General features: G+C 32.9%; 1 protein-coding gene across 1 annotated transcript in view; it reads right to left on the reverse strand.

The window, feature by feature from the left end:
- The window catches only part of Hn (phenylalanine hydroxylase), a 98,055-nt gene extending 86,117 nt beyond the window's left edge, over nucleotides 1-11,938 (reverse strand). The window contains exon 1 of the mRNA XM_090396729.1: nucleotides 11,782-11,938. Within this exon, the coding sequence (XP_090252855.1) occupies nucleotides 11,782-11,838 (57 nt within the window). The 5' untranslated portion in view covers nucleotides 11,839-11,938. The remainder of the gene's footprint in view (nucleotides 1-11,781) is intronic.
- Between the last annotated feature and the right edge of the window lie 1,389 nt (nucleotides 11,939-13,327).

A 13,327-nucleotide genomic window follows, 5' to 3' on the forward strand; every position in this document is an offset into this window, starting at 1 on the left:
CAAACATCTACAACGTATTTGGAGAGAGATGTGGTTTAGAAAGGGTTCAGGGTGTGTTAGTGGAATCATGAAAATTATCTGGTATTGTGGTTGACATCTGAACAATTTGTGTTAGATCTTGATTGATAGCAAATAATTTCAGCTTCCCTTCCAGTTTGATCTGTGAAGGTGAAGTTAGACAAGGAGAGCAAGTTTGACGTATATTTATATCTCCAGAAAGTAATCTCACAGTTTGGTTAATTAGGCTGCATGAAATCAACTCTCAGAGATAAATAACCATTGTGATCTAATTAGGGAAGAGGTAAAGATAGAAAGGTGAGCCAGAGTAGATCGTATAGAGGGGATTCTACGTTTCAGATCTGACTTGACAAAAATATGTATCGCCCTTCTATATATAGTTTAATATATATATATATATATATATATATATATATATCTTTTCATTTATCTAAATGAAAAAAAAAAACAGTCCGAGGAGATGGGGATAGAGGATCCAACAAAGTCTTGGCATTTGAGTAGAAAGCCTGTTCGCTTTGCAGCTAAAAGACTGGCGTTGAAATCCCACTGTGGTATGGATCGTCGTGAAGATTTTTAAGCAGTAGATGATTTCCACAGCCAGCGTTACCAATGGCGCCACCAGTGTAACCCCTCAAGTGACTTGAAAAAATTTCTTGTTTTGTCTCATGGTATCCGTATATTCTAATCCAGGGTTTCTCAACCTTCCGGCAAGATGTCGCTAATGGTTCAGTGAGAGATGATGATTAAAAATAAATAAATAAACATCGTATAATATATATATATAGTGGTGGTTTCCCCTTTCAGTCGTTTCCGACCCTAGGTGACTTTGTCGGCATATCTCATAAAGTGTTCTTGGTGAGATTTTTTACAGGATAGTTCACCATTGCTCCCCCCCCCCAATTTTATTCTTCGGGCTCGGGATTTGGTTACTCCACGGTAAAAATATCGAGAAAGGCTGATCTAATCCTTTCTTTCCTCATTGTATTATTGCTCGATAGATCTGTAACCATTTATGCATGGTATTTACATTAAAGAAAAAAAAAAGTTGGATCCACAATCTCATCGTAGCTGTTGCTACGGAAATAAAATACAGTATTACAATACCCATTTATAAATTATTTTAAAATTTACTTGCAATCGGAAAAGTCTGAAACTCCGATTGCAAAATGTAATCTCTTTTCTGAGATTAGATTTTGCAATTAACTATTTCCACGCCATTCAAATTGGATACCCGGATTGAAGTTGCTTAATATTACAACGATACAATTGAAGTCGTGAACCACATACACCACGTATGTGATAACTAGACACCTTAAAACTAGATCATTGTTCTTCGTACTATACACATTGAATCGTTTAATCATGTCGTGAAAGTATATGAAAGTCGATTTGGATACTGAAGAAGAGGAGGAAACGAAAGTATTTATGGTGAGGATATAAAATATACATTATGATACTATGTTTTGTATTATACAATGTATAACTAAAAGAGGCAGTAGAAAAGATCGGACAGGACAGTTCTGCGAGGCCATCGTTTCAAACGAACCCTAGAAGGCTCCTTCCAAGGATAGCAAATAAGTGATTACCACATTGGTTGTGCTTTGTGATATGAAGTCTCATGATAGTTACGAGATGGCGATGCTATCGCTCTTTGCTATTTTGCTGCGTTTGGTATCTCCGCGGTTTCCTATTTCTTCTCTTCTGATAACATTTTAATCTCCTTTAATTCAAGGTCAAGAATATCGTCAGCGATGGTGATTTGCATCCATCCATCAAATGAAGCTTCGTATAGAAAATAAACAGTTCAGCGCCGTCGGCAAGTGCAGCGAAAAAAATAATAACAAGGTTTAAATGTATTCGAGGTCTTCAAAATGCATTTCGAATAGTATGACCTTAATCTGCTGCCCAACCACTAATATTCAAAAGGGATTTCATTACCTAAAAGGCATCTTTAAATTTATTTTGTTGCTTTTTTGACGTGGCAGACGATTGGGCATTATTATAATACAGTATAAAGAATATTCATTTTTTTTAAATAATCGTAAAAATGTATTGTAAATTTTATCAACGTATCAGAAAAGTGCAATTTTTGTGATAATAAATAAATAAATAAATAAATAAATCTAGAAATGATCATAGTCAATGATAAAACGGTATATATTCATAATAGCATTCTCGTGGTGTGATAATCATTACCAGAACACATAAAGCCGTTTTTTTTTGTTGTTTTTTGTTTAAATGTGCTTTATGACTGCGGAAGCCACAAAAACAGAAATAAACTTATCTAAAAAAAAAAAAAAAAACCTAAAGTTTTAGGTATTTTTTCTTCCTACCCGACTATGGATTTTTTTTTTTTTTTTTACTTTTGTGACGTCATATGAAGGAAAATTAGCAAGAGGAGGTCCAGAGTTCCAAACATGCTTAATATCATTCAACTATTATACACTACTATATATTATACACTCCTTTTACAGAAGTGAGAAGAAAATAAAATAAATGTAATCCTGTAATTTTAAATTATATTCCGAATATATTTGGAGAGCAGTGTGTCTGGAAATATAAAAATAACTAATTTATTATCATTTATTGAGTTTTATTTGATTTTTCGCTGATAATAAATATCAACAACAATAACAAATAATGAAACTTTTAAGTTCAAAATGTTCTTTAAAAACTTTTAAGTTTTATTTTATTTGTAACTGAAGGCTACTTAACTTTTTCAGTTTTATTTATTTTTTAAATAAACAAGACCTCTGTTTTAACACCGACGCCAACAATGTTGTACTTCCTTTTTTGAAGTCAAAGTATGCAATTAAAAATGTTTATGAATATTCACGAAGTGTTTAAACAATATTTTCTGCATTCAGTGGCCAAAATATTAGAAACCTCCATCCTGAATGAAATTCACTAATATTACAAACCGAATGGGGTAGGACATCTGTAGATTGCTTCTGGTGTCTCATAGAATCGATTCACCAATATATCCCAAGATGTTCTTGAAGAGTTATAGTGATCTAACACATTATCACATGAATATTTCCACACTGGCCAATCAGTATATAATATCAACAACAACTAAAACCATTTGATTTCAAGTGAACTATGCATGCAGTTGTATTTGTTCCTTTAATATAATATTGTTTCCTTTAATTAATAGAGAAAAGAAGAGAATATAATTTAGAAACACATATTGCATTTATTGACTTTGAAAAAGCATTTGACAAAGTTAAAAGAAACATATTATTTAACATATTAAAAGAAAGACAAATACCAAATAATATCCTAAAAGCTGTCACAAGTATATATGAAAATAATCAAATACAAATAAGATTAAATCACGAGCTATCATATACAAGAGAGATAAACCAAGGGGTCCGACAGGGATGTCCCCTCTCAGCAACTCTTTTTAATATCTACTTAAATGAAATAATAATAAAATGGAGTAAAGATTTACATCAAGTAATTAAACTTTCACCTACAGTTAACTTAAACACTCTCCTCTTTGCAGACGACCAAATAATAATTACAAATTCTGAAGATAACTTACAGAAAGCTATTTTAAATCTAAATGAGATATCCAAAGATTATGGTATGATAATATCAACGGAAAAATCAAAAACTATGGCATTTAAAGGACAAGATCCAGCAAGAACTAAAATAGTATTAGATAACAAGATCTTAGAACAGGTGAATTCATTTAACTACCTAGGATGTATGATCACTTATGAAAATGAAAAAGATATAAACATAAAAATTGCAAAATATTTAAAAATAACAGGAGTAATTAACTCTATATTTAAACCAAACCTAGTTCAAAAACAAACCAGGCTAAAAGTATACAATACATTAGCCCTACCGGTCTTAATGTATGGAAGCGAAATCTGGACAATAAAACAAAAAGACAAACAAAGATTAACAACAGCAGAAATGAAGTTTATGAGAAAAACTGCAAAGTATACCCTATTTGATCACAAAAGAAACGAAGATATTATGAAAGAATTAAACCAAGAACCAGTAATTGAAAAAATTAAAATATATAAACATAGATGGATGGAACACGTTCAAAGAATGAAAACAGAAAGATGACCAAAACAAGCCTTAAAGTACAAGCCATTAGGAAAAAGAAAACCAGGACGTCCTCTTAAACGATTCAACGATGACTTCTAAGGCCGGAACAGGCCATACTAGGCCTAAATCCTTGATATGTATGATGATGATGATGAATGTTTCCTTTAATATAACATAAATCAATAGCCGTTTGATTGGCTTCTGAGTGAGAACAAGGTGAATGTGAATTCAAATTTTGGCCATGGACGAAAAATTTGGGAATCATCGCAATAAATCTACAATCATGTTTTTTCCCTTGTAATATTTTAAATATAATATTGTAATAAAATTAATTGCATTTTATATGTTTCCCCCGTATCTCATTTTTATTTACGACGACATGGATTACCGAAAAAAATCAGAAGTAACGCAAAATTAATCTTTTGTAAATACTACTGTTTGTCTGCACATCCAGAAATTATCTATTTTTTGATTTGCTGATTGGGTGTTGATCCCAGCCGTAATGAAATACAAACATTGATTAATATGTGCTGAACGTGCTCTTTGAGATTTTTACATTTATCTCATTTTGTAAAACAGATAGTGAGAAAGAGAGATAAAACCCTGATCGCCTCATCCATGACGTAGACGAGATTCTAGATCAGCTAAGGGCAGTAGAATAAACAAGTGTGGCCAAGGAGAGCAAAAATGCGGAAGCGAGAGTAAAAACAGGAAGCAGAATTTCGATGGCGGATGTATTGAGAAACTGAACGCGACAGACTCCCCCCCCCCCCACCAGTTGCGATATAAAATTGCAAAACTTCATTGTATACAAATACATAGCATCAACGGTAATAAAGAGAATGTGTTAAGAATAGGCAATCAGGTAATATTAGCGACTTTCACAGCATATCCGGAAAATCTTAAAAAGCCACAACGCTATTTGAGAAAATGACAGGATTTCTTCGCAAAAATAAATAAATAAAATAAAAATAAAAATAAAAAAATCGGTCAAAAGACAACAGTTTCATAGAATCTGCTTCTGTGGCCTAAGACAACAAAGATCCTCAAGTATTTCAAGTGTGGTCCCCATTGTCAACAATGTTGTCGAGATCTGTACAATCTATTTGTAGTTAACTATGCCTATTCTGACACCACATTCATTTATTTTTTTGCAATATAGTAATATAGAAAGTCAGTAAGTCTACAGTACTCTCAGGAACCTTAATTCCCGACTGTTGACTAATGATGCGAGGTTCTATGGGTAGCCAATCCAAATTACCGATAATTGATGACAGTAAGATTAGAGTTTGGAGATGACCACATGAAAATTTACATCTTAACTCTTTTTCTGTTAAAGATATTGATAAATCTGCATTAACATATTATGGCAACACTCTATCGTACTGGCGATGGAGTGTTCCAGCATAGCAGAGTCGCTGTTCGTTGAAATAGACCTTTACTTTCGCATATTAAAAACAGAAAAAAAAAATAAAATAATAACTTATATTTATCGAGAGTCGATTCTCCTGAGTGGCGTTTTATGATATGGTACTTTACACATGCCACTTCCAACCAACACACAAACTGCATCAAGACTGATTGAATAAATCTCTTCATCAAGCGAAAATTCTTCCGTTTGTCAGAATATCAAAGATCTGAGTCGAAAATCCTTGCGGTTTGTTTCTTATTTTGTTTTAAAGTGCGTGTATACACTATTACATTAGTTTATTCGAAAAACCTAACTGTTAGCGAGCAGTTATACTCTTTAGCCTTCAGAAGGAATTCAGTTTGTCAATAGTGGGATTCACTCAGTCCTGAGAGTGAACCCCAATCAGATTCCTGCAAAGTTCAATTAGCTTGCTTTCCAATTTAACCCACATATGTTCAGTTGGGTTGAGATCCAGTGACTAACATGATAGTCAGGTATATAATAAATCCAGTAATAGAATAATAATAATAACAATAATAATAGAACTAAATTATTTCTCTTTGGCTTTATGTAATTAATTCAAATTATCATTCTAGTCACTGTTTGTTCAGACAGTTCCCAAGTTTGTCGATATTTGCACAGGAAAACGTTTCCTGGAAAACTCGGGTTTTTAACCCATCAACTCGCTCGTAGAACTGACGCTATTTCACCGAACAATACAACTGCTAGAATTTAGGATCGCTAAATGGCGGAAGTTGTTTGACATTCTCTTCCCCCTCTCTTTCCAATTCCTTCAATTATCATATAGCCACGATCTCAGTTATTGGTGATGATTAACGTTGGAGATCAACTGCCCAGTTTCCAAAAGTTAGGACCAAAAGAGTTCTGGCTATCCCCTTTGAGGAATAAAAGGCCGTTAAGAGAATTTTTTTATTATTGAAACTGTTTAAGAATGAAATACGAATGTTACATATAGAGCCACAAAAGTCTATGATTATAATAATGCAAAACAGTAATTCGTACAACCAAGAATGCAATGTTTGACAACTTTGTTTAGATTATGGTTATGACATGGTGTGTATATATATATATATATATATATATATATATATATATATATATATATATATATATATATATATATATATATATATATATATATATATATATATATATATATATATATATATACAGTGGCGACTCGTGGCTTGAAATCGTCGGGGAGCTGCAACTTTCGAAATATACATACACACTGTAAGTACAATGTATAGATATTTGGATAAAATATCAAAATTATGGTAAAAATTAAAAAAAATAAAATAAACATGAAAAAATATTGTTTATTATCGATAAAATTATACAGTTTAGTATAATTCAAAATTACTTAAAAATAAAATCCATTCCTTTAATTGTAATTTACAATTTTTGGACATTACAATTAAATCCTTTAATTGTAATGTCCAAATATTTAAAGAGACGGGGTAAACACGATAAGCACTACGAACACTCTACTACTGGCGCAAACTGCATATAAACAACAGTGGAACTGCGCGACGGACAGCCCCGCATTACACTAATATGACATTACGTGCAATATGACACTGTGGTAAACACAGTGCTGCTAAAGTCCTTCGCCCTCCTAAGGGCTACAAAATGGATTTTTATTATTGTTTATACAAAATAAGAGAATTGTATAGGATTGTTGATGTTAAAATTAAATATTACAAGCAAATATAAATAAATTAATAAATATATTTATATATCGAGAAAAATTAGGGTGCTGCATTTCTGCAGTGCCTATGCACGAGATGCCCCTGTATAGGTTCCCCAAACCGCAATGTTAATGCAAGATTTAAGGAAAAAAAAAAAAAAAAAAAAAAATCAGCTAACGCCTTTTTATTCCCTTATATACGGGAGTAGGCGAGGCCATTTAGCCCTATCTAACTTTTTGGAGACTGAGTGGGCAGTTCAATCTCCACTGGTACCCAATCAGAGACAGATGGCCCAAGGCTATCACTAATTAAGCGGTACGCAGTGAAGAGAGACGGCTCAAATGTGCCGCCATCTCGTGGTCTCTAACCCTAACACAATATATTTAATGTCTGAAATAATGTGGGTTCTACGGTCGATTTTCTTGAGTTTACAGAACGAAAAACCCGAGTTTCCGGGAGGAAAAACCTGCTTGCCCGTGCCAGAGATCGACTAACTCGGGAACCGGTCGAAAAAAGGCTTAGAAAAATTTCCTCTAGTCGCCGACTAGACTCGAAACCAAGACTTCCTTCGTGCGGCCTAGCGCGGTGGTGTGCAAACGCCACATCCACTGAGCTACACAGGCTCTTTAATTTAAGGAAGATTTAAGGAAACATATCTCTATTTTCAATATAACTCTGCATAATAAAAAAAGAAGAAAAAATCGCATTATTACGCTTAAAAACATAACTCAACTTGTACAAATTATTGAAAAGCAGTACATGCTATACAGTTCAACGTCTATACGTATGACTTTCTCAAACTATCGTGCCGACGATGAAGTGTTCCAACATACCAGAGTCGCTCTCCGTAACCGAAACTTTATTTTCCTCAGTCCCCCAACCCATTTAAAAATTGAAACAGGAGATCTTAACCTAAGAAGACCATTCTACAGCAACGAAATGAAATTATAAACGAACTACTATTAAAAGCAGAACTTTGTCAGCCTTGTTGGTCAAGTGTCTATTCCCTTCATTGGAGATGAATTTCATTGTCCAGTGATGTGATTAAACTTTTTTTTTGGAAGCCTCAAATCAATTTCAATTGATTGAAGATCAATTGCCTTCTAACCCAACCAATTAAAAAAAGACAATTGATTGAAGATCAATTCGCTTTTTTTTTAATTGGTTGGTTTCGATTTTTAAATGGGTTGGGCGGACTGAGGAAAATAAAGTTTCGTTACGGAGAGCGACTCTGGTATATTGGAACACTTCATCGCCGGCACGATAGTTTGAGAAAGTCATACGTATAGAGGTTGAACTGTAGTAGCATGTACTGCTTTTCAATAATTTGTACAAGTTGAGTTATGTTTTTAAGCGTAATAATGCGATTTTTTCTTCTTTTTTTATTATGCAGAGTTATATTGAAAATAGAGATATGTTTCCTTAAATCTTGCATTAACATTGCGGTTTGGAGAACCTATGCAGGGGCGTCTCGTGCATAGGCACTGCGGAAATGCAGCACCCCAATTTTTCTCGATTGTTTGGTCTCTAGAACAGTTTTCAGATTAGCCTACCCATGCCTCTGACGGTAAAAGTTTACAATTCTTCATAGATGGAATTCACATTTAAAAAAAAAAAAAAGAAAAGAAAGAAAGAAAAGAAAAAATAAAACTGATCCAACTTTTGAAAAAATCGATTTTTAAATAATGGAATCGTCTTTGTGATGTATCTGTTGCTTTTCTTACTCAGGCAAAAGTGTTTTGAAAAATATATCGAAAACTTTTAACCAGGTTTCAATTATTATCAATTCCGCTTATATGTATGTGCACATATATATATATATATATATATATATATATATATATATATATATATATATATATATATATATATATATATATATATATATATATATATATATTATTTTGTAGTCAAATTTCTGTTTAATTTATATTTATTCATAAATTATTGTTTTAGTAACTTTTGCAGACCTCCTACATTTAGTTTTAAAATTTTACTATGCTGAGGTTTGATTTCTTCAAAATCCACTGTGGTGGGGTTATGCTTCCGATTTCGCATTCATCCTCCTGCACTGAATTTTTATTTTATTTATTTATTTTTGCTGATATTTTCAGTCAGTCATTTGTTTCACCTATATACTGTTATTATTTTCTCTAACTCTTCTAAATAATTAGGTATCCTTTGTTACGTCATCTTTAACAGAGCATTATTTACTTAGTGACATACTGATAAGCCGATTTATGGCGATTTTGTAACCAGTTAAATTATGAGCTACAGATAGGAGACAGGCTTTTTGTCAGCTCACTGTTTATTTCTTTTTAATGCAGGAATTACAAGAAAAAAAAAACATGACTGATTTGTTGTAAACCAGCCTTACTCTTCCAACTTTTTTTTTCTTTTTAAGATTCAAACTGTTACAAAAATGGAAAAAAATTCAACATCATCACGATTAAAAAGAATCAAAATCTGTATAGGTAACCCTTGTATAATGCAGTACTTATACAACGCGGTCTACAAATTGTAGTAACCCTTGTTGAACGCGGTACTTATACAACGCGATTTCAATATAAGACGGCCTACAAACTGTAGTAACCCTTTATCTTTTCATATTTTTCAACGCGCGACTTAAAAATCAAATTTTATCTTCGTTAAATTTGCGTCTGCCCCTATCGCGCATGTAGATATATAAGTGGCGAATTTATATTAGGGGAAATACCCTTTAGCACGTATGTTCGTCAATTGTTTACCGTATAAAGTATTTATTGTTGAAAATTGTCTTCGTTTTCTGCCAGGAAAGCGCATTAAAAATCATAAATGTGTTAATATCAACTGCCAAGGTAACAATTGAACAAGACTGAAGATATGTTCGTCAATTGTTTACCGTATAAAGTATTTATTGTTGAAAATTGTCTTCGTTTTCTGCCAGGAAAGCGCATTAAAAATCATAAATGTGTTAATATCAACTGCCAAGGTAACAATTGAACAAGACTGAAGATACATTCGGTTTTGATCAGCACATGAGACAACTTCGCGAACTTCTTCATAAGTGCTCCAATCTTTTCAATAGTGAATTACTTGATAGGGAAATAGATTTAAATGAGGAGGAACTGGTACAATTAATAGATGGCGTAAAACCAAATGGCGGGGAAAGTTCTGCCAAAGATTCTGATTGTGATGAATCCGTTAAAGAATTAGCAGAAGGATTGGACTTGGCAAGAAAGTTAATTTATGGATAATGATCTCTGAATGGAGCGCTCCGGAAAATTCACGAGACATTTGGATATTTGTTTAGCTCCATATTATGAACTTAATAAAAAATTGCAGCATAGTGGTAAGCAGGGCCGCCCCTTCTCCCTTATTTTTCGTATCGTTTATGCCAACTTTGTCGCCCCGTGCAAATGCACGTCTTGCATCGTCGGTAGAGCCGGCCCTGGTGGTAAACAAGGTCTTATTACTGACTTCTTGATAACTAAACCAGCCGATGTATGCAATGAGAATTATGTAAATGATGTTCAAGAGATTTCAAGTGATGACGACGTCCGGCCACTCGTAAATAAATAAAGAACATCACGAAATGTTAGTTTTGAAGAGAGTGATGACGATTAAAATATACACTTTATTTTATTTTGCCTAAAACATTTATGTATTATGTGCAATGAAGTTTACCTATAATTTATAATGTTTTATAATTTTATACTATGTATTTGTTTCATAGTTTATGTTTTCTTAACTTACATGAATTACCTGAATTAAATAAAAAAATATTTTTGTTGGATATGTCATTGTTTATATAATCTTAAAAAAAAAAAAGATTTTGGAACCTAACATCCGCGTTATACGAGGGTTACCTGTACTTGCAAGCAAGACTGCAAATGTTTCCAACCAGGACAACAGTGGAATAGTAGATCAATTCCATTATCTTAGAAATAAAGGAATATAATCCAGAAAACTTTGGATCTGAATGCATATAAGGAATGAAACGAATTTTGAGATGTTACAGGCGTTGAATTGATTTGTCTGATATTACAGAAGCAACTATAACTACAAAGCCGGTGTATTAAATCTGTTAATTGCGCTCCTGCTTATTTGCCAGTTTTTTTTTTTTTTAGGGAAAGGGTAAAAACCTGCAATCTCTATAGGAGACATCTAACCCCTAACCTCACCCTTTCGTTGAAAAGATTTTCGCGATTCAAACCCAGGTCTTTCCAAAATGTAATTGTTTAGATTTTATAAAGTTAATAAAACTAAATCATTGGTTATTTGTTTATTCTTGCATTTTTAAAGAAAACGAGGGAGAGGAGACATCGAGTCAAACATTCTATCTTTTCATTCGCTTACACTTAGCCAGAATTAATAATAGCCTATTGAAGAATGCATTTGACATCCAGTTTCCAATTACAAGCAAACCAAATCTAAGATGCCGTTCTTCCGATTAAGAGGAAGAATTGTTTAGAATTAACTTCATATTTTTATTCATTAATAAAAATGAAATTAAAACCTCAATTCTCCCATTTCTCGTAACCGAAAATCGCTTATTGGTTCAACTAACAAAAATAACTTAAATATACTTACCATATTATCTTCATTATCAAAAATTCTAATTTCCTCGTTTTGTATCATTATATCCATGTCGGCAGGTATACTTAAAATTGCAGGCTTTTGTGTGTTCGTTCGTTCTTCTTCTTAAGTTTCTTTTCTTTTCTTTTTTCCCCCCTCTCCCTCTGCCTTAAGAACGTGTCCTTGGCACACGAGGAACTTATCAGTGAATCGCCAACCTCAAATGAGGTTACATCGAGTTATCGATCTGCCTGCGGGTGTTATCAATTTTATGGATTTCAGCCAATGGAAGTGATAAATCAGGATATTTAGAAGAAACACCGACCTGTAACTGGGTACAACCTAATCATATACTTTACAGTGGTGTAAAAGATATGTCCATTAAGTTAACAAAACGACAAAAGATGTCGTTTTAACAGTTATAATCATTGTTTTTGAAAAGTTATTAAACTTCAGAATTCAGAACTTTGGAGGAAGAAAATAAGAGCTCTTCAGCGGCATACATATAAGTGTTATAAACGATTATGAGCGCTAAATTTGCATCTTCATAATCAGGCCCTCCCCTAACAATTGTGGGGTACAAGAGTACAAATAGAAGCCCGTATACCATATTTCCACATATTTAAAAATTTATAAATCAAGCTAGCAAACTGTTAAATAAAGTAAGTTTTATCCTTCTACCTTGACAAGTATACCTTCATAACAACAAAAATTGAAAAATGTGTAAAGCTATGATTTTATTATGACCGAAAGACGGAAGAAATATCAAAGATGAGCGAAATGAATTATTATTGCTCATGCCTGGGCATTCTATTGATGTGCCGGCGATGTTTAGAAGAGTAATAAAATAAAAACATAATTCATAAATGATCATATATTTATTACATACAATTTATTTTTCCATGAGACTGAGTCTGAATATTTCATTTTTTACCCCTCATTTAATGCATTTATTTTTTGTGTTTGTAATATGCGAGGACCTCAAAAGCGTGGGGTCCGAGGAAGGTGCCTCTCTTTCCGGATCTAAGGGTAACACTGCTCATAATTCTTATCAGACCATGCTCTAACTCGAACTAGTGGTTATAAGATAAAGTGCCTTTTTTTTTTCTTCTTCACATATCTACTTTGAAAAGAACGATATTCCCATCACTAATTAAGTACGTAATTAATAGAAGGCAAAATAATTTTTCGAAGAATGCATCTTCTTCATATATCTGGATTCACTGAATGCTTCACAAGGTAATTCAATATTTATTTTTGCTGGAATGGTTCGTAATGCGAATATGATCCGGAAGGCGAAAAATAAAACTGCGGGAACAAAATTAGACCATGAGTCTTGTTTCGGAGACGAATGGTCACCTTATTAGAAGGATGATCTGAAATACTGAGATTTACACTTAAATTTGTCAAAATCAAACTGCGCAACAAGTTCTGCTAATTAAATTTCGTTTTATCTGGCTACACGATCCCCAATAGGGTATGTGCTTTGTTTAGCACTTTATAATACTTTTTCTGGTCTATATAAGTTTATCCAACTGTAAGGAAGTAGCTTATTATATAA

This window comes from Typopeltis vanoorti, chromosome 8, assembly GCF_054136105.1.
Source record: "Typopeltis vanoorti isolate ZY-2024b chromosome 8, IOZ_Tvanoo_1.0, whole genome shotgun sequence".
Classification (NCBI taxonomy): Eukaryota; Metazoa; Arthropoda; class Arachnida; order Uropygi; family Thelyphonidae; genus Typopeltis; species Typopeltis vanoorti.